This window comes from Branchiostoma belcheri, unplaced genomic scaffold, assembly GCF_001625305.1.
Source record: "Branchiostoma belcheri isolate BF01 breed outbred unplaced genomic scaffold, Haploidv18h27 scaffold22, whole genome shotgun sequence".
Taxonomy (NCBI): Eukaryota; Metazoa; Chordata; class Leptocardii; order Amphioxiformes; family Branchiostomatidae; genus Branchiostoma; species Branchiostoma belcheri.
Genome location: NW_017803713.1, coordinates 581,747 through 601,274, shown reverse-complemented (window position 1 = coordinate 601,274; position 19,528 = coordinate 581,747). Strand labels below are relative to the sequence as shown.

The window sequence follows — 19,528 nt, the reverse complement described above, 5'->3', positions numbered from 1 at the left end:
CTTTTTTATATTGTATACCTTAGACCTGATGTTAGCCTTTCTTTATTACTATTGTTGTAGTACTCTCTAGTACATTGTACTTTGTACATCTATGCAACTATCCCCCGGGGAATAAACATGCAATAAAGTTTTATCATCTTCATTACAATAAACCACCCCATATTGTTGGAGATTGACGGTCAGGTTAAGACCCAGGTTCTTGCACGTTTCTACGTTTTGGAATACAGCACCTCGTAACATCACATCTAGACCACGATTCGGAGTGTCTCAAAATGTGGTAGACCACGCAGTAAAACGTACAAAGCCACATGTACAGTGGGTCGCCAGAGACTGCATGTTTGCCTGTCTGTATGTCTGTTGTCTGTATGTGTGCGCATGTGTTAAGAGGAGGGTTTAGAACCGAAACAAGTGATTGAGAAAACGTAAATCATGCACTGAAGCTAGGTGGTACAGGGTAGCTGTACACTGAAGCTAGGTGTTACTGGTTCACCATGCACGAAATATAGGCGTTACTGGCTCACTATGCACTGATACTGCTAATAGTGCAGTAAAGTAATCATGACATACACAGGGTTCTTTCTTACTTTCTTGTTTGCATCCCTGAGTCTTCGAGCGCCTGTCTCGCCCTCCGTGCCGTATATGATGACGCCGACGTTTGACGCCGTCCCCGCGCCCAGACGCTGTCCGGTGGTGATGTTCACAAGGTAACCACAGGTGTCTCCTGGTCGGTTACCTTCGACAGGCGACACTGCCCACTTACACAGCAAACAACGTTGTACGTTAATACGTTGATGAAAGTTAGACATGTAGGTGAACAATAATAGTTTGTGTTTCTATGTTTGTACCGATGTTTTCTATGGTTGAAATACCCGAAATAAAGTCATTCATTCATTCGATATTCATAGGAAATTCAAACTCTACTACTGGATAAAATTTGGGCTCCATTTCAAAATTATTGTGTACAATGACAGTCTCTCCCGGGCTGTGGATCAGTTCCTAGGACACGGTTTTGACACAATTTGATACTGTTTTTTTAAGGGCAACATTTGCCTCAATTGAATATCCTCGAATTGACACATTCTTTCTGGCACCATTTTGGAAGTTGTTTCCAGTTATAAGTACCTTGGCGTTTGGCTTGACTCCAGCTTAACATGGCAAGTTCACATTGACAAGTTGTGTAATGCGGTCTCTTCCAGACTGGGAGTCATACGACGCCTCATCCCATGTCTGCCCCAACACACTCTTATAATGTTGTTTAACTGTATAGTCCTACCTAAAATAGACTACTGTGATGTGATATGGGGAAACTGTGGTAAATGCTTGTCTGACAAATTGCAAAAATACCAGAACCGGGCAGTGAGAATTATCCTTCGTTTACGTTATACACATCATGTTGGCGATGGTGAGTTATCTACCCTAGGTTGGAAAACTTTATCATCCCGGAGAAACTTGCACCTGCTACAATCAATGTACAAGGCAGTCAACAATGAACTCCCAGACTACATAGATAACTTCCAGATGGCTTTTGAATCCCACAGATACCCCACCAGACACAGCCAGAACCTATCTTTGAAACTGCCGCTTGTTCGCCTTGAATGTGGAAAGCGCAAATTCTCCTACAGAGGCCCTGCCCTCTGGAACAGGCTGCCAACTGCTATTAAGACCTGTCCGTCCATGTCCATTTTTAAAATGAAATGTAAGAATTGGCCTGACCTCTGACCCCTCCATGCCAACATATAGGACTGGACAATGACAATGACTGGACTGGACAATGATGTATTTTTTGTTATTATTACTATTTATTACTGTTATTGGTTAATTACTGTGTTTTCGTTATTATCATTGCCATTATAATTTATTTATTGTTTTCGTTATTATCATTGCCATTATAATTATTTATTGTATAATTTTTGTATGCTAATGTCATTATTTGTATGTGATTGTTGTATTGTGCTGTGTAATACAGGGCCCCGTTGAAAAGCAGTGCCATCACTGAATTGGGTTACCCTGTATAAAAATGACGGAAAATAAAAAATAAAATAAAATAAAAATTCGTAATATGGGCATTTTGGGCAAAACTCCTGTTATGCATCCCCTACACATACTATACACATACTATATCATGCTTATTTAGGAACATAAAGACACTATATCTAAAGAAAACGTATGCAAAGAAAAGAAACAAAGAAATGAATTATATACAACTTGTGTTTTTCAAAATTAACCGAAAAAAACTGGTTACTAAAGTGCATTCAGTACACTTAGACTATTTTAGGATCATGAGGCCATCAAAGGGAAACATGTGCAATGAATGAAAGAAAGAAAATGAATCAGATGAACTTACGTTTTTCAGGTCAGATTTGTCTTTTCTTCTGGCCCAGACTAGCAGTGCGAAGTAGAGAACAAGAGTAGAGATGACGAACGAGAAGACCACAGGGTTCTCGTCCAGTTGTCCGAACTTAGCGAACACCGTCGAGAAGTTGATGGAGTTCGGGGCGACTGCAAAATCAGCCCCGAAGGCAGTCAGGTGGTTACACAGGCACTCTACCTCTTCAGAGTTCGTGTTTGCACCAACCTACGTAACAAAGGAATGTATATAACATCAATGATATGATATGAATCTTTATTGCATGTTCTTGTCCAGGTGGACTAAATGCACAGATGTGACCAAATGTGGTCGAGAGGATAAAAATATGAGTATTGCATACTGGAACGCTATATTCTAATGCTAATTGCTAGGAGACTACATATTACAACAATACTACATACTACCTATCATCTACTACATACTGTTAGTTGCCCTTAATATGTTCCTGACAGAATACAAAAGTTACCAAAAAAGCCAGAATTGATTAGCAAGGAAATGATGACTCTGATTTCACTCTCGGCCAACAAATGCTGATATAGCAGAACGAACCGCTACTAGCATTGAAAGAAAGTACAAATGAGGGATTGATCTTTATATTTATAATATTTACAGTTTGAAAATAAGTAAATGCTTTAAAGAATGTTTAAATCTATGATACTTTATGTTATACAATTATAGTATGTTATAGTATGTTATAGTTATGTATGTTATAGTTATACATCTAATGTTGCCAATTTTAATGACATGAATTATCAATGTAGTTTGCCGCACACATATATTCTGTAAGTGGGATGACATTATCCAATGCCAATATATGACAAATCTGATTGTGCTAAACTGCAGGAAGACATAGATAACATCAGCCTATGGGAGCGCAGGTGGCTTATGGAGTTTAACCCTTCAAAGTGTGAAGTAATAACCATCCCATCATCCAAAACTCCAATTACTCACTCGTATGTCCTCCACAACCAGCTCCTAAACAAGGTAAGTTCCACTAGATACCTTGGGGTCACTATATCCTCCAACCTGACCTGGGGCAGCCATGTTGATGCCGTATCATCTAAGGCCAACAAAACACTTGGCATGCTGAGACGCTGCCTGAGGATCGCCAGCACTGCGGCCAAGGAAAGGGCCTACATGGCCCTGGTAAGACCACAGGTGGAATATGCTTGCAGTGTTTGGGATCCACACACCCAGGATCAGGTGGGTCGCATAGAGATGGTGCAGAGACGAGCTGCCCGGTACGTTACCAACAACTACTACCGTACAAGTTCTGTCACCGACATGATTAATAAGATGGGCTGGCAATCTTTAGCACACCGACGGAAGAACGCCAGACTTGCCACATTGTACAAGATAACCAACAATGTTATTTCTGTGCCGCACGCATCTAGAGTTGTCCCGGCGACTCGATGCTCCCGCCGCACCAACCACGCTCTCAAGCTGCAGACCATCGCGAGTAGGAACAACTTTTACAGGCTCTCGTTCTTCCCTCGTACCATCAAAGAGTGGAACGAACTTGAGCCTGGTGTGGCGGAGGCGGGGTCCCTCGCCCAGTTCAAATCTGGACTGGCGAGGACCCTGCTGCATTGAGTCGCCCCTGCACGTCTTGTATATATGTATATATATATATGTCCTACTAACACACTAAATGCACTGTCTTGTCCTTTACACCAACAGACTCAGTTATTTACGTTCCGTAGTGTCCCCTCCTTTAGTTACCCTTGTTTTTATTTGTACCGGTCACTTGTTTTGTAATTAACAACATGTGCAGCTGCTAGTAATCCAATGTAAATTGGGCTCAGCAGTACTTAAGATGAAGATGATGATGATCCATACATGTATTTAGCTTTGTTCAATCTTAGTTGTAGACCATACGAAAGGCTCTGTATTTTCGGGTTAATAACGAGTATTTAAAATCTTTCATTTTAGCCGACCATGTTCTATAGCACCTCAATAATAGTAACATAAAATGACAGAAGAGGTTATCATTATACACGTTAATCAGCAAATTATAAAATTGATTAAAAGGATAAAAGCAAAATCATTGCAAACAAATTAAAAACCCTTTGGCATATTTTTGAGTACTCGTAGAATGTCCAAATCAACATAAAATGTCCTAAGTACGGGATTACTACATCATTTATGACTTACTCTATCTGAACTTCTGAAACATACAATTAATAAAAGGAAAATGGCTACCAAAGCCAAGCTGACATATATGCAATCTTTTGCTACACATAGACAACATTTTACAACTTACATGACATCCGCGTGAACTCCAACCCTCCGTGATTTCATCCCAGAACAGACAAGCCGCCGAGAAAAACTCTGCTCGGATTTCTGTTGAGTTTTCACTCGAAACTGGATATGTCTGGAGGGGTACCGTAGTGGGTACTTGACGAGCTCTTGTTGTGCTGCTAGGTTTTACGGTGGTGCTATTTGCTGAAGTTGTACTTTCTGATTCTTCAGTTAAAGTTTGGAAGGTGGTAGCTTCAACATTTGTGGTATTTCCCCCATGAGGTCTTTGCGTTTCCCCTGATGTTGTTCTTAATGTGTATTGCTGTCCTTGTGGTGTTGTTCTTGACCCGGATTGTACTACAGGTGAGCTTTCTTCGGGAAAAGCGGTTGTTCCTGGCAAACTTTGTTCCGGAAAGGCGGACGGTCCTGGTGAGCTATGTTCCGAAGAGCCGGACGTTCCCGATGAGCTGTCCTCCGAAGAGCCGGACGCTCTCGGTGAGCTGACCTCCGAAGAGCCGGACGCTCCCGATGGGCTGTCTTCCGAAGAGCCGGACGCTCCCGATGGGCTGTCTTCCGAAGAGCCGGACGTTCCCGGTGTGCTGTCTTCTGAAGAGCCGGACGTTCCCGGTGAGCTTTCTTCCGAAGAGCCGGACGGTCCCGGTGAGCTGTGTTCCGGAGAGCCGGACGGTCCCGGTGAGCTGTGTTCCGGAGAGGTAGACTTTCCTGGTGAGCTGTTTTCCGAAAAGCCGGACGGTCCCGGTGAGCTGTGTTCCGGAGTGCCGGATGGTCCCGGAGAGCTGGACGGTCCAGGAGAGTCGTGTTCCGGAGAGCCGGACGGTCCCGGAGAGCTGTGTTTCGGTAAACCGGACGGTGCCGGAGAACTGGACGGTCTTGGAGAGCTGTATTCCTCGGAGCCGGACGGTCCCGGAGAGACGGACGGTCCTGGTGCACCAGACGGTTCGGGAGAGCTGAACGGTCCAGGAGAGCTGTGTTCCAGAGAGCCAGACGGAAAGCTTAGTTGTGGAGATCCGGGCGGCCTCGGTGAACTGTGTTCCGGGAAGCTGTGTTCCAGAGAGCCGGACGAATTTTGGAGACTTTGATCCGGAGAGATTGGTTCGTTTCCACAAGTTGGAGATCCATTGCCCTGGGAATTTCCACAGCTTCTCTTGCTTCGGTTTAGAGAAGATACTCCATCTTGTATTACTTCTCTGACTCCAATGAAATAAGCGCCGGTTCCGTTTAGAGCTTTAGATGGGATTACAAGTCTCACTGAACCATACAGGGACGTTTCAACCGCCTTATAGACATAATCCGTCTCGTTTGGTGGCTGGCCTTTCTGAGCAAAAACCTCAAAATCGACGCTTTCTGAAACATCCGTCAATCTCAGTATCAAAGCTTCATGGTCAGAATTTCTCAGGACTTTATAGTACAGCATCTCTCCGGGACTTGAGAACCGATTCTTTTGTACGTCTGCACTTTCGGAGCCGTTGTTGGGAAGCTTTAAAGTGATGAAATCCTCTAGATCCTCCATGACAAGAGTCTTGTTTTCGTCTGCTATGAAAAAGACCTCCATCACAGGCGTGGAGAGTCGGGGGGCTGTCGTGTTCCAGCTGTAGGGGTTCTTGTACATCAGCAGAATCTACAGATTTTAGGACAATATGAAAAAATGAATTAATTACCTTTATTTCTCATTCCTGTCATAACTAGTTAAGTAAAGGTTATGGTAATTAAAATTTTATGTACAACAGTAGTGATGCAAACGTGAATACTTTTATCGGGTTTGTTAATGCCTCTATTTATTTAGTTATTTATTCACAAACACTTGTTTACACGAGCCTAAAAGTGCTTGTGAACTCTTTAAAACAAGTGATTGTGATATCAGAACTTTGACATCTAAACAGCGATCCAAGTCGGATATCTTACTATATCTACAGTGTGCTAGTTTGCGCCGGTTCATCGTCTTCTCGCTTCTTAAGAGTTGTAAGCGTAAGAACAGATGCACAGTATAATGCATGGCCATGGCTTTTAATGCATGAAGAATATGTAATTTCATAAAGATCACCAAGAAACGGAAGCAAGAAGCGAACTGGACAGAATGAAAAAAGCAACGGGCAAACTGAAATAAAAGAGAGTCTGCAATAAGAAGTTGTTACAAGAAATTTTGCTACAACAATGCTGTTTTTTTTTTCATAAAAAACATGTCATTTTCATTGAATAAATGTACTGTCATTAGACAATTAAACTTACCACAACATCGACGAATTCCTTTGCACCGTCGTCATTGAACAGCACCTCCTTCCCGGGCAGAATGACGCTTCCATGACCGGTTTCTATCACCCGATTGCCCACGTCATCAGGGAAGGACCTGTCAATCAGCAGCTCGAAGGAGGGGCGAATCACCTCAAAACGAGGCTCCCCCACGAGCAGGCGTTTGTTGATGACCCGGATGTACTTGTTGAGTGCCGCCATTAGTTGGGTCATCAGGTTCTTCAGCTATAAAAACGAACGATTGTCTTTACTACAATGGTGAAGGTTACTCATCCAGGGTGGTAATAAAATAATAGAGTGGTTTAGTCTTTTCAAACTGGATTGAAATTTAATTGGTAGACGTTTCTGGTGTACGTCCGACACCATTCATCAGTACAAGTGATATTGTTTTTGATTTTTTTTTTCATAAAACAATCCCTTGTACTGATGAAAGGTGTCGGACGTACACCTGAAACGTGTACCAATTAAAAATCCATCCAGTTTGATCATGAAAAGACTAAACCACTCTATTATTTTATTTGTCTTAACTATGTGTAAAAGTTACCTTTGACCCAGTGTTGACGTCACACTTCAAAGAAGCCACGTGACAAGTTTCACTGGGTCAGTCTACTGAGGAAAACTGGTCAAAAGCTGTAGGTGAGAGAATTTTTTGTGTTGGACCAAACGTCTTAACTTTAAACGTGTTAAAGTTGTTAGAGGTATGTGATAACCCATTGGTGTATTGTCGAGGTCACCTTTGACCGGTTTTGTCATTTTCATCAATTGTCGACTTGATGATCACCATTGTTGTCGACAGAAGAAAAATGTATACAGTAAGAGTAGATTCATTTCACAAGCTAATCGACATCTCTCACACGGCAGTTGATCCTGAGTAAGTCGTCTGGATCCGGAAGGTATCTTTTTTTCTCGTGCCACAGATTAGGCAACCGTGTTCAATGCATTGTCATTTGTTACGGTTCAAAATCCCAAGAGTGGAACATAAAACATAACAATTTTCTTTCAAAGAAGTATCATGAAAAGATATGTACACAATGTGCAGCAGGTATTGAATTACATCATTACCTCCATGAAAAATGGTGATATTGTTTTTGGTGCGTCTGTGTGTGTGTGTCTGTCTGTGTTTCCGGACATTTGCAGCCAGCATAACTTTTGAACTATTGTATAGATTGTAATGATATTTGGTATGTGGGTAGGTTTTAGGTAGGCAAAGGTCAAGGTCAAATGTGGGTCTCCTGGTCGATGACCTTGGTACTGCAGCAGAACCTCCGGATTTTGTATCTTTTGTCCTGAACATGCTATGGTCCTGACTTTTTTGGTGACAGATAGCTTTTTCTGTCAGGAATAAGTGGTGTGGGTTTGGTCCCCCTAGCAGCTTGTTCTGGAACTACAGGAGACATTATGGGAGTTTTGAAATTCTCAAGAACAATAAGAATAATTCTCACCAGCATCCCCTCGTTGGCAGAACGAAGACCGAATTCCTTCTCGTACCAAATTATTTCAGCGGGAGAAAGGTCGAAGTTAGGCGTATATTCAGTCAGCATTTCCAGCGAGGATTCTAATAAGTTGCTAATGATGCTCGCCACATCTGTCGAAGGACAAAGTTATGATAGATAAACATTATTTAAAAGTAAACATTACACTTTTTTTACAATTTTTACAAAGAAATCGAGTTTCAAAGGCTCATAACTTCTCGTAGAAATGATATATCGAAACAAAATTAACGTCTTTGTAATCATTGTTTCCTGTTTTATTAGCCATGAAGTTACATTAAAAAACAATATTTGATTATTTACCACTCCCTTTGCATTATAAGTGCAAAAGAACATGGTCCATATGAGGTTAAAGTTCAAGCTCAAAGCTACCAATGTGCAACCGCTATGATATCAAAAATATTCCACAGACACCGTATTTTTCAAAAACAATGATGAGAATTCACCACCTCAGGTGGTACCGATATGTGAAATTTGGGAATCTGGCCCATGGACTATTAAGATAACATTCTTGATAAGATGCCCATAGATGGTACGAATCTAAAGAAATGTGGCGTTCCAAATTAACCCCCGGGAAGTATAAAATGAAAATTCTTGATAACAACTGCTGACAGTTTCAGACTTTATATTGATATTAATGTTAGCAGTAACGCTACACAATGTAAAACGAATGGGTGATATCAATTATGATACACAATAGAGGCTAAACATGTAGTGTGGTGTAGCCCGTTAGTCCCATGCATAAGGCCTATATCCTACAGTGAACAACAGCTTGTTGATAATAGACGATACCACAACACATACATCACGGGGGCGTCGAGTTAGTTTAAATTAGTTCAATACAAGAAAAAAACAGATACAAAGAAAACATGAAACCGCATCATGCATATGGATCCTTATAACTAAAAAGGGAAATTAAAGAAATCTAAATTACTTTTAGCATTGTACGCGTACACGCAAACACAAACGAAACGTACTTTCCGTGGAAGGATATTTCATTTAACGGAGGTAACAGGCAGTCGTTACTCATATGTATAAAAGAAAAGCAAAAGTAAAGGCGACAATATAGTTTCATAATCATATACTGTCACCCAATCTATGACATTCCCATTATGATTGCATTGCTGTTACGGAAAAGAAATAAACATGAAGCCCCAACAGTTCAGTTACTCACCCGAGGCCAGGGAGTGAAAGTCATCCAGGTACAAGTCGTATAGTCGGGCCTCAAACAAACCAATGGTGTTGGTCAGCAGTTGTACAGCTTTCTCCTACAGAACCAAAGCTTCAGTTGGTGATGGTAGACTTGAATTAAAAAGACTTACGTACATATAATAAAGAACAGCTTATTACGAAAGACAGATACAATGTTTAGATATGGCATCATCAATTGTGGTTTTAGGGCATGTTATCTTTAGAATCCTAGTCAAAATGTTTAACCCTCAAACCACCATATGGGGTCAGTTAGGCGTATATAAATGTGCCGATTTGACATTCCTTGTCGGAAACAAAATCCCTTCTATGAGTTTGTTTTTATATATGTCTTATAACTTCTCACACGTTTTACTGAGATGGGAACATTGTTGATTGACTTATCCTAGAAAGTGTATGTGTGGTCCAGTCTGGACGAAACTGACCCCAGCATTTTTAACCGGTGTTTTTAACACGTGAGTATTTTGCTGTCGTCAATTTTTCAAATATAATATGAATACCTTTGTGGCGTATGTTAACTCATCAGTTTTGTACGTCAGTGACTCAAGAGCACTAACGTACTGGATCAGGTCTCCAACCGAGGTTCCACAACCCCAGTTATCCTCCAAGAACGTTGCTATCAACAAACGGTCCTGCCAAAAAAAATTGGTACATTGACTTACCATGCCGATAACTGTTACAAACAAACGATGAAACCAACTCTTCCACTCTCAGTCAATTCAAGGCTCCCTGCAGAAACCATCTTTTGTCCTGATTCTTTTAAACTTGCATTCATATCTAGTTTTTCCCCAAAGCCTTCCATCCATCCCAGTTAGTATCTCCACTCTTTGCACATATTGCTGCTAGGTAGGTATGCCTTCTTAGGTTTTTCCTATAATAGTACTGTACATTCTATAACCAGTTATAATATGTTATTTTCATTCCAGGTCTTGTACTTATAGTAGATTTTTTTTATTTGATGTTTGTCTCCACGTTTTTATTTGTGGGTTATTTAATACCAGTCACCACTGACTTGATATAACCTGTGTATTGATTTTGTTGTCATTGCCAATAAAGAAAGAAAGAAAGAAAGAAAGAAAATGAGTAATTGTACCGTTAAAGTTTGATAAAAGTATCGGATGAGACTAGCATGTCAGCTGTTACATTTTGGTTAGATTTGGGTGAATCTGCAAAAGTTATAATATAGTTTTCTTCATTTACGGATGAACTTGGTGTTTCTTAGTAAAAAGTACCGACCTGTTCTCGCTGCTCCTTCGGGACACTTGAGACCGCGTTACCGCTCGCGATGAAATACCTTCCCGTGGTATTCCACTGTCATTAGTTTAAATGGGGTTAAACAATTTGTTGTGAAGGCATCGTAATATTTTTTTTTAGTTCAAAAAGCCATGCCATCGCTGGATGCAAATATGTTTGGTGCTTTAGCGCATGAATAGTCGCGTGCAGCTTTTATTTTCTTTATGATAGCAGACCAAGGAAACAGCGATGCCCCAGCAGTGCCAAGTAAGCAGCAAGAACAGGTAAGCGCATAGAACCAAAGCCCAAGTTCCAAAGGAAAGCTAAATACATGTAAGCATATCCTTTCAAACGATCTGCCAAAAGTGATGCATTATGCATTTATGCAGTAGCGTTTGACAAAAACAGTACTTGAAACAGTAGAACAGTTATTGTTTCCGTACTACATGTACATTAATATTATAATGCAAGTGCGAGGGAATACGGAAGGGTAAAGACATATTGCCGTTGCCACCGCAAAAGGACACAACAGAGCATGTAGCAGTGGACGTTTGCAGTGCACGCTAGCAGAAAATAGTGTAATCAAAGCTCGCAAAAATAATCGGTATCATATCACAACTCACGGCATCGTTGTTTATCAGAGACCCGACTGCCTCCACGGCCGTTGTAACAAGGGTGCAGGTGCCGCTACCCGGCAACTGCAGTGACGCGTTGTGTGCTGCGATGGTCCGCCTCAGATAGTCGTCATCCACGGTCAGGGTGGACCAATCAGGTCTCGGCAATACCTGGAATAATCAGCGTTATGTGCTTATTGCTTTTCGCCTTTGTCCCATCCCCTGGATGTATAACGCCATGGGGCCTATATACAATATACGGTTCTGTTTGTTTGTGTGTTTGAGGTGTTGAAGCATTTTGTGTTTAGAATTAGGTCACTTACTATAGTTTCAATCTGACAACAATGACAGTAAAATTATTGTTAACAGTCCTTTTTTGTAAACAGTTTATAAAGATACCCTCTAAATTGGTAACGTTATACTGTCTATAAAAAATGACAGCTATTACTTCAAAAAGTGTTGTAGTATATGGATTATAAGGGAACAACTTTTATTACTTCAGATTCTGTCATAAAATCACAAAAGGAACACATGGCGCTGTGCATCTTGGGAATGGAAAAGACTGAAATGGTTATAATTATGGTATCAACTTCTAAAGCACATAATAGAGATCCTATGTCCCAAAAACCAAGTAAACAATTTTTAGAAATATGATATTTAGAATTTTCTATCTTATCATTTCACCTGCACTGCCAGGTAAAACGATTTGTAATCTCCGGCGGCGTCGATGATGCGAACATCAACATCCACGGTCCAGTTCCTCCCGGGGTCACCGACCCGGATGTAGATCGGCGGCGTCTCTGCGTCACTTCCGTGCATCAGAAGCGTGCTGTCGTCTGGGACCTTGGCGAAGAAGAAGTAGGAGAGGCTGTTGTTTGCTCCAGTGTTGTCGTCCAACCACCGTTCACACTTAATCGTGAACCGTGTCTGATAGGCGTAACCTGTGAAAAATCAAAATATGTCGTTGCACGCAAAGCAATGTCACAGGATTTTCAAAGTCAAATTTCTGTTCATTTATTCATATTGTTGTAGGTTTGATACCAAATCAGGCAGTTGGCTGCCAAAATAAGTTTATGTCAGAACTTACTTTGTGAAACAATTATCAAAATGACAAAGTAACGTGAATTTAGTCAACAAGAAGATAATATAATAGTGTTTATGGTTCCTCCACCTGTGTCCAACCTGAGGCAGAGGCTTCAAATCCCGTATAGGACTAGAAAGCTACAGCCGGACATACAAACGCTGATGTCATTGGTTATCGAACGAACACCAATAACAACAGCTATTTAACTTAGCCTGTTGTGCAGGCTCCAGGCGGGTGGGAGTTTTGATTTGCGTTTTGTAGAGTTTCTAACGTTTTGTTTTTAATTGCCGGCCATCCTACAACTAGCCGCGAGCGAGAGGAAACCTTCTTTCGCGGCTTGTTGTAGGATGGCCGGTATTTGAAAGAACGCGTTAAAAACTCTCCAAAACGCAGTATGAAAACTCCCACCCGCTCGGAGCCTGAACAAGAGGCTATATATAGGTATAGACATACGGTACCGACCTGAAGCTGGGCTGATCGTGCACGTGCCGTTCTCCGGAGGGCTGTTGGTCCTCAGCACCAGCTCCGCCCAGCCGTCCCCCACCCCGGCAACCACACCGTGCAGCCACACCCGGTACTTCTCCCGGACCTCCAGACTCCCCCCCTTCACTGACAAACTCACCGCATGGATGCCTAGAACCGATATACGAAAATGTCTGCTGTCATAATACCATAATATCATCATATACATGAGAATTATGTCAGAACATATATAGTTTTATAAAGACATCTGCCATTTCTAAGAACACCATATCTGTGACATGTCAGGGTTCGAACCAGGGTATCGTTGGTTACGAAGTTCATCTGTGTTGGTAAAATTCATTATGACAAAAGGGACGGTTGGAGAAACACTGAACAGAGACGGGAGGCGACACAGGTTATCTGACACGTACGACCTTCTGATGCAATCACGTGTTTCCGACGTCACGTCCCGGAAGTTACAGTAGATGGGCCCATTCCGTGAACATGGCTGACGGAGTCGGTCGAAAATTTGGGTAAGTCCCAATTTACTGAGTGTTGGCCTAAACGTTTAGCCCTTTTTGTCATAACCCCACAAACTGCTTCATTTGTCACGTACCTGTAGTAGTAAGGGGCGGCAGATCCACCTCGGTGAGAAGAGACCCGTTTCGGGAGTGCCAGCCGCTGTCCCGGTACAGGTACCAGGTGTAGGACGGTCTGGCGCTGCCGGGACGGTTGCTACAGTTGGCGAGAAGACGAAGCGGTCTCGACGGGCTCACCAAATCACCACAGTTAGTCTTGCACCTGAAAACATCATGATTTAAAAGTTAAAGCCAATGGTTGCTATATAAATAGTTTGTAAGAAGTACACAATGTAATGTACAGGACGATAGAGAAGATCACTTGTATGAAAAGTTACTAAAGTGAAAAATTAGTATTCATAACGATGTACAATGCGACAACATATTGCTCAGAATTGGGTGTTATGAGGAAAAACTGTAGGAACTTACGTGATAGCCAATCGCATAGCATGGACTGATTCAAAATGAGAGACAATTAACTTTATGTTGTTGACTGTTAGATGAAAGAAACATCACTAAAAGTATTTGACTGTTGGTACCCTGTTACACTTCTTATATATGTTACGATGGTTAGTGAACCATGTTACAATAGATAAACTGATAAATACACAGAATGACATTAAAGCAGGTTGGATGAAAAATTAATAAATTCTAAAAATGAACATTTTTATAACCGTCGTCACAAGTATAAGCATATCAGAGGCTTCTATTATTAATATCTAGAACATGATTTAAATCCATTTCATTCATAAAATGCTTACATTCGCAGTAGGTTCCGTTGCCTCTGAAGTTCACCCTGCATTGGCAATGGTATGACCCGGGTCGGTTCAAACAGTCAGCTTCCTGATGGCAATCGTGTGATCCCATCTCGCATTCGTTTATATCTTTGTAAAAACAAACATGGAAACAAGAATTCTGAGACATCATACCTCCATGAAATATGTGAGTTTTTGTAATTTTTTTTTGTCTCATTGACTATGGAAATAAGGTCGTAATTAGCATAATCTAGTTTAATTTATGGTTTTCTAAATTCAAATTACAATATTTTTCATGTAAAATTCCTCTCCTTTGTCATACTTTATTTCAACACGTCCTCATTAAGTATGCAAATGACCTCTACATTAACATAATATAGGCATAGTGATGGTAACCTTCAAGTAACTTACACGTGTCACAAGGTATAAAATTCCCATCATTCACCAATTTTTGGCCTTGACAATGCCCATCACTAAGACAACCTGCCTGCCAAACATCGTGAACCTTGGACCATGCCTTCAAAATTTATCGTGCATAATCTACCAAACGGTGCCAAAACGATTTCATAAATGATTTCTTGTCGAAGGCAAAAATTGGAAACTACAGCTAGGATGTGTACCTTATAAACGCGAATATGGCCTTATATGAGACGCCATGCACAATATATTACGGGTTTCGCGCAGATGCAATATGTTCTGTCAACTTGCCTACTCACCATCACAGAGTAGACCATTGCCGGCATATCCCGTCTCACAGGTACAGTTGTAAGACCCGGGCAGGTTGGTACATATGGCGTGCTGGTGACAATTGTGAGCAGCTGTACACTCGTCTATATCTGAGGTAACATATTCGAAACATCCAAATCTCATTCAAATACCAACATCTAACATAGCACTTCAAACATACTAACTACGCTAGGCAACATATGGCAGAAGTACACACACATTGTTCTTTGAATGGTTTGTTTTGTGATTGAGGGAATATGTGGCTTGTCGGTTAATAACCCCCACATTCCTCATACAACTCGTATTCCTTTTCCTTTAAATTTTATTGCACATACTTAGTACGTTTTCTATGTAACTGTTCATCAAAAGCTATTGATGCTAATCTCCTATCAGATTTTAGGTAGCAAGGGGAGCCTATATTAGTGGCCAATTTGATGGGTCCCTTGTCCACAAATGAATTTTCTTCGGCCTAGGAATAATGTTCTTTTTCGTAATTCCCAACCGACCCCAGCTTTTTTGTGTGTGGACCCATATGCAAGGAACATGAATTTTTCGAGCTAATCGACCTTTTCTAGCTCGATGATCTGACACCCGAGTGACGAAACGTTGTACAGTCGTTTTATTTTTTTTTAACATTGACATCGAAGTGTCCCTATGCTATGTTTACTCTGTTAAACTGTATAGTATAAGTTGGATAGATGGAAATCACCAAAGTCTAAAAAATGAAAGAAAAAAGATAATTCCTACACAGCTGTCAATATTACCTGAACAGTGCGTTCCGTTCCCGCTGTACCCAACATGACATGCGCACGAAAAGGTTCCCGGCAGATCCGTACAGTCGGCGTTGACGTCACAGTTGTCAACTTGCTCATGACATTCATCGATGTCTGGCAGAAATTAGAAATAAAAGTAGAGTCATGTTAGATAAAGAAACGAATGGGTGGATGAATGGATGGATGCCTATTTGTGTCAGCTCATTTTTCTAAAACAATCAGTAGAATATCAGAAAACTCAGAAAACTGATTTAAGCTAAATCTAATACTCAAAAGCGGCAATTCCAAAATATCTTTGAGCAAATGTACCTTCCATGTATCTTTACGCGTGATTTAAGATTGTGCTTAAAGATAGGATTGCGTGCAGTAGGTATTAGAAATTTTGAATTCTCTGATTAGCGTATCCATTGTATTCATGAACAGAAAAAAATTCGCCGAAAGTCCAATGTAAGCCGAAATTAAGTGTTGTTTCCAATTACATTTTAACAGATAACGGACATTACAATTACAAGTAACGTCTGTAATCACTCACTTGTACAAGTGACGCCATCTCCTCTGTAACCATGGTTACAGGTGCAGTAGAACGAACCAGGTGTATTGGTGCACGACGCAAACAGGTGGCAGTTATCTGCACCCAGAGAACACTCATCGACGTCTGTAGAAACAATAAAAGCTTGGCTATTTGCAATGCTCATATATCTACAATCTTTCACATTTCCATCAAACGCCGTCTTCGCTTGTAAAGGATAATAGGATGCAATATCTTTAGGCATAGTTTACAGAAAGTATATATAGCATTAATGTTGTCAGTACCTTGAATATGACTTCCATTTATTTTTGTTAATATTAGCCACATTACTGAAAGGATTGGCAGAACAGCAAGATGACTTGTTTTTCATGACAACGTTTTCCTGATGTTAACCTGGACATCAGACTGTAAGCTTAGGTTTTGATCATCTTAAATCGGGAAGGGGGCCTATTCTTTTCAGTAATTAAATGCCCATTTAGCAACGCATCGATATTATTTATTCAACAATATGCATGCAGAACCTAACACGGAGGGACAGCTGTAAGAGACACCACCAGCAAATACAATGACAAATAACAAAACAAAGTTACAAATTACAACACAGCAAATGAGTAGGATGACAAGTAATAATGTATCAATATGAAAATTGTTTGTACCTTGACAATGAGTTCCGTTGCCAGAGTACCCGATTTTACACGAGCAGTGAAAAGACCCGGGTGTGTTGGAACAGGTGGCGTTCTGGTGGCAGTCATCTGTCTCTTCAGCACACTCGTCGATATCTGAATAATAGGACAAGACAATGAGTATAATAATATTTTATATTTGTCAAAAAAATAGTCTTTTTTTCAATAAGTTCTTTTTTTTATTTCCAACATGACAAAGGAAAAGCGTGGCACAACAGACAAAATACGTCACGCACATGATTAACAACAAAACTGAAAAATAAAACCAGGAGACAATTAATGGCAACCCTCATTTTGCTAAACAAATAATAGCTGAAAAAAAGCTTAGATAGAAATAACATAGTTTACTCAACTTGCGTTTGTGCATTGTGTTAATCTTTTTAGGAATAATACATGCTGATTTTTTAGTCTTACTTCTGTCATAATACCTTACGTTGCAGTAGCGATATACTTGATATGTATACATAATTACCTTCGCCAAGAAGGTTCTGTATTTAAGCCTACATGTACATGTAGTTGATCGTCCTTCTAAAACTTGTTTTTACAAGTTTAGGATCTAGGACTTTTATCTTAGACAAGACTAATTGTTGCATGCTATCAATCGCAACCATTAATAGTCTTACAGTGAATGACCTTATCATAAATAGTTTATTGTGAGTAACTAATTAACTGTGCAATTACAGACTTTTTATAGCACTGAATTGATGCATGGTTCAAACTCACATAATTTATTTAGTTATTTATGAAGATTTACCACATTTGTGGAAGGATTGACATAACAGGTGACTATCACCTTTTCAAAGATGCCAACCCCGAGACAAGACTGTAAGATTTGAACCACTCACACCGGGAAGGTCCCCTACTCTTTTAGATAAGTGCGGTGGGTTCTTTAACGTGCGTGGGGTGTGGCTCTCCCAAACACGGGACCTCCATTTAACGTCCTATCCGAGGGACGTCCCTAACCAAAGCTAGGTGCTCATAAAAATGCAAATGATACATAAAACATATTTGCTCCACACACTTGTGTGTAACTGTAACATTAACAAGGGTGACCTCAATACGACTTTCCAAAAGGCACAACGTCGGGGCGTATGTCCAGACATGTCCCGGGTACAACTCGGGATCGAACCCGGGCCTCGCTGATTCATAGTCGTACGCTCTACCACTACGCCACACGCCACACACCTTACCTCGACAGAAGGTACCATTCCCGGTGTAGCCGGTGTTACAGTCACAGCGGTACGATCCAGGAGCGTTGGTACAGGTGGCGAACACGTCACAATCATTGGTAATCAGCAGACATTCGTCGATGTCTGGCATTGCGTGGAAATACAAAACGTTAACGACGTACGTAGAACAACACGAATATTTCTGCCGATGCTTTGCTTCATGTACAATTATCTGTTTGTCACAAATACGAAAGTGCATGCTCAGTGTCAAAGGTGAAGGGCACAGAAACGTAAATAAAAAGTGACAGAATTTGGTCAACACGTACCCTCTACCAGGCTTTGGGAGGAGAAAAGAATCCGCTAGAAAGTAGATTTTGCAGCACCCAAAGCCTATCGGCAGTCGCCATGTTATTCGGACCACTAATCGCTATTTAATAGGTGCCAAGTAGCTAAATTACCCTTTGGGTGCGGCAAAATGTACTTTCAATCGGACCAACTCCCCCAGCCTTTTATCTTTTACCAGCCGCTTCCCGAAGCCTGGTAGAGGCTTGTCAAAAAAAAACGTAGTCTTCTCCTCCACCGCATGTCAGCTGCTGCTGAGGCGTTTAACTTAGTTTTAGGTAGTAGTAGTAGTAGTAGTAGTAGTAGTAGTAGTAGTACGTAGTAGAAGTAGTAGTAGTAGTAGTAGTAGTAGCTGCAGTAGTAGTAGTAGTACGTAGTAGAAGTAGTAGTAGTAGTAGTAGAAGTAGTAGTAGTAGTAGTAGTAGTAGTAGTAGCTGCAGTAGTAGTAGTAGTACGTAGTAGTAGTAGTAGAAGTAGTAGTAGTAGTAGTAGTAGTAGTAGTGGTAGTAGTAGTAGTAGTAGTAGTAGTAGTTGTAGACTGGTTTATTGAGTCTTAGCGCAAGACATACATTCCTCCTGTCAGCCGTGGATGACTGAATTTTGAAGCTGTTCTACAGGTATGCATATCTTATTTCGATTTGAAGCCTCCTTATATATAGTATAGTATGAATATAAAAAGTCCCGAATTGGTAAAAAAGGATGAAGACGAGAACAGTACCTTCGCAGTGTGTCCCGTTCCCGCTAAATCCGTCCGCGCATGCGCAGTAGAACGACCCATCGGTGTTTGTACATGAGGCGTTCACGTGACAGTTGTGGGTGTTTTCAAGGCATTCATCGATGTCTGATACAAATATACAGGCACCATATGTCATAAAACTGTCATAGAAATATGTCATAAGCACTATATATGCATAGACAAGAAGCACGATAGACATGAAAATCTTACTAATATCACATATTCTGTCGATTTGCAATTTGTAAACGTACCATAGTCTAAGAACAAG

General features: G+C 40.9%; 2 protein-coding genes across 2 annotated transcripts in view; one reads left to right on the top strand and one right to left on the bottom strand.

The window, feature by feature from the left end:
- The window catches only part of LOC109470097 (polycystic kidney disease protein 1-like 2), a 16,700-nt gene extending 13,288 nt beyond the window's left edge, over positions 1 to 3,412 (bottom strand). Inside the window, exons 1-3 of the mRNA XM_019768877.1 lie at positions 3,371 to 3,412; positions 2,345 to 2,575; positions 585 to 755 (exon numbers count right to left, since the gene is read on the bottom strand). Coding sequence (XP_019624436.1) covers positions 585 to 755; positions 2,345 to 2,575; positions 3,371 to 3,412 — 444 coding nt within the window. The remainder of the gene's footprint in view (positions 1 to 584; positions 756 to 2,344; positions 2,576 to 3,370) is intronic.
- A 93-nt stretch (positions 3,413 to 3,505) lies between these two features.
- On the top strand, positions 3,506 to 5,709 carry LOC109470096 (circumsporozoite protein-like). Its single transcript, XM_019768876.1, has 2 exons — positions 3,506 to 3,514; positions 5,026 to 5,709. Exons 1-2 carry the CDS (start codon positions 3,506 to 3,508, stop codon positions 5,707 to 5,709), a joined length of 693 nt encoding a protein of 230 aa, XP_019624435.1.
- Positions 5,710 to 19,528: the final 13,819 nt, after the last annotated feature.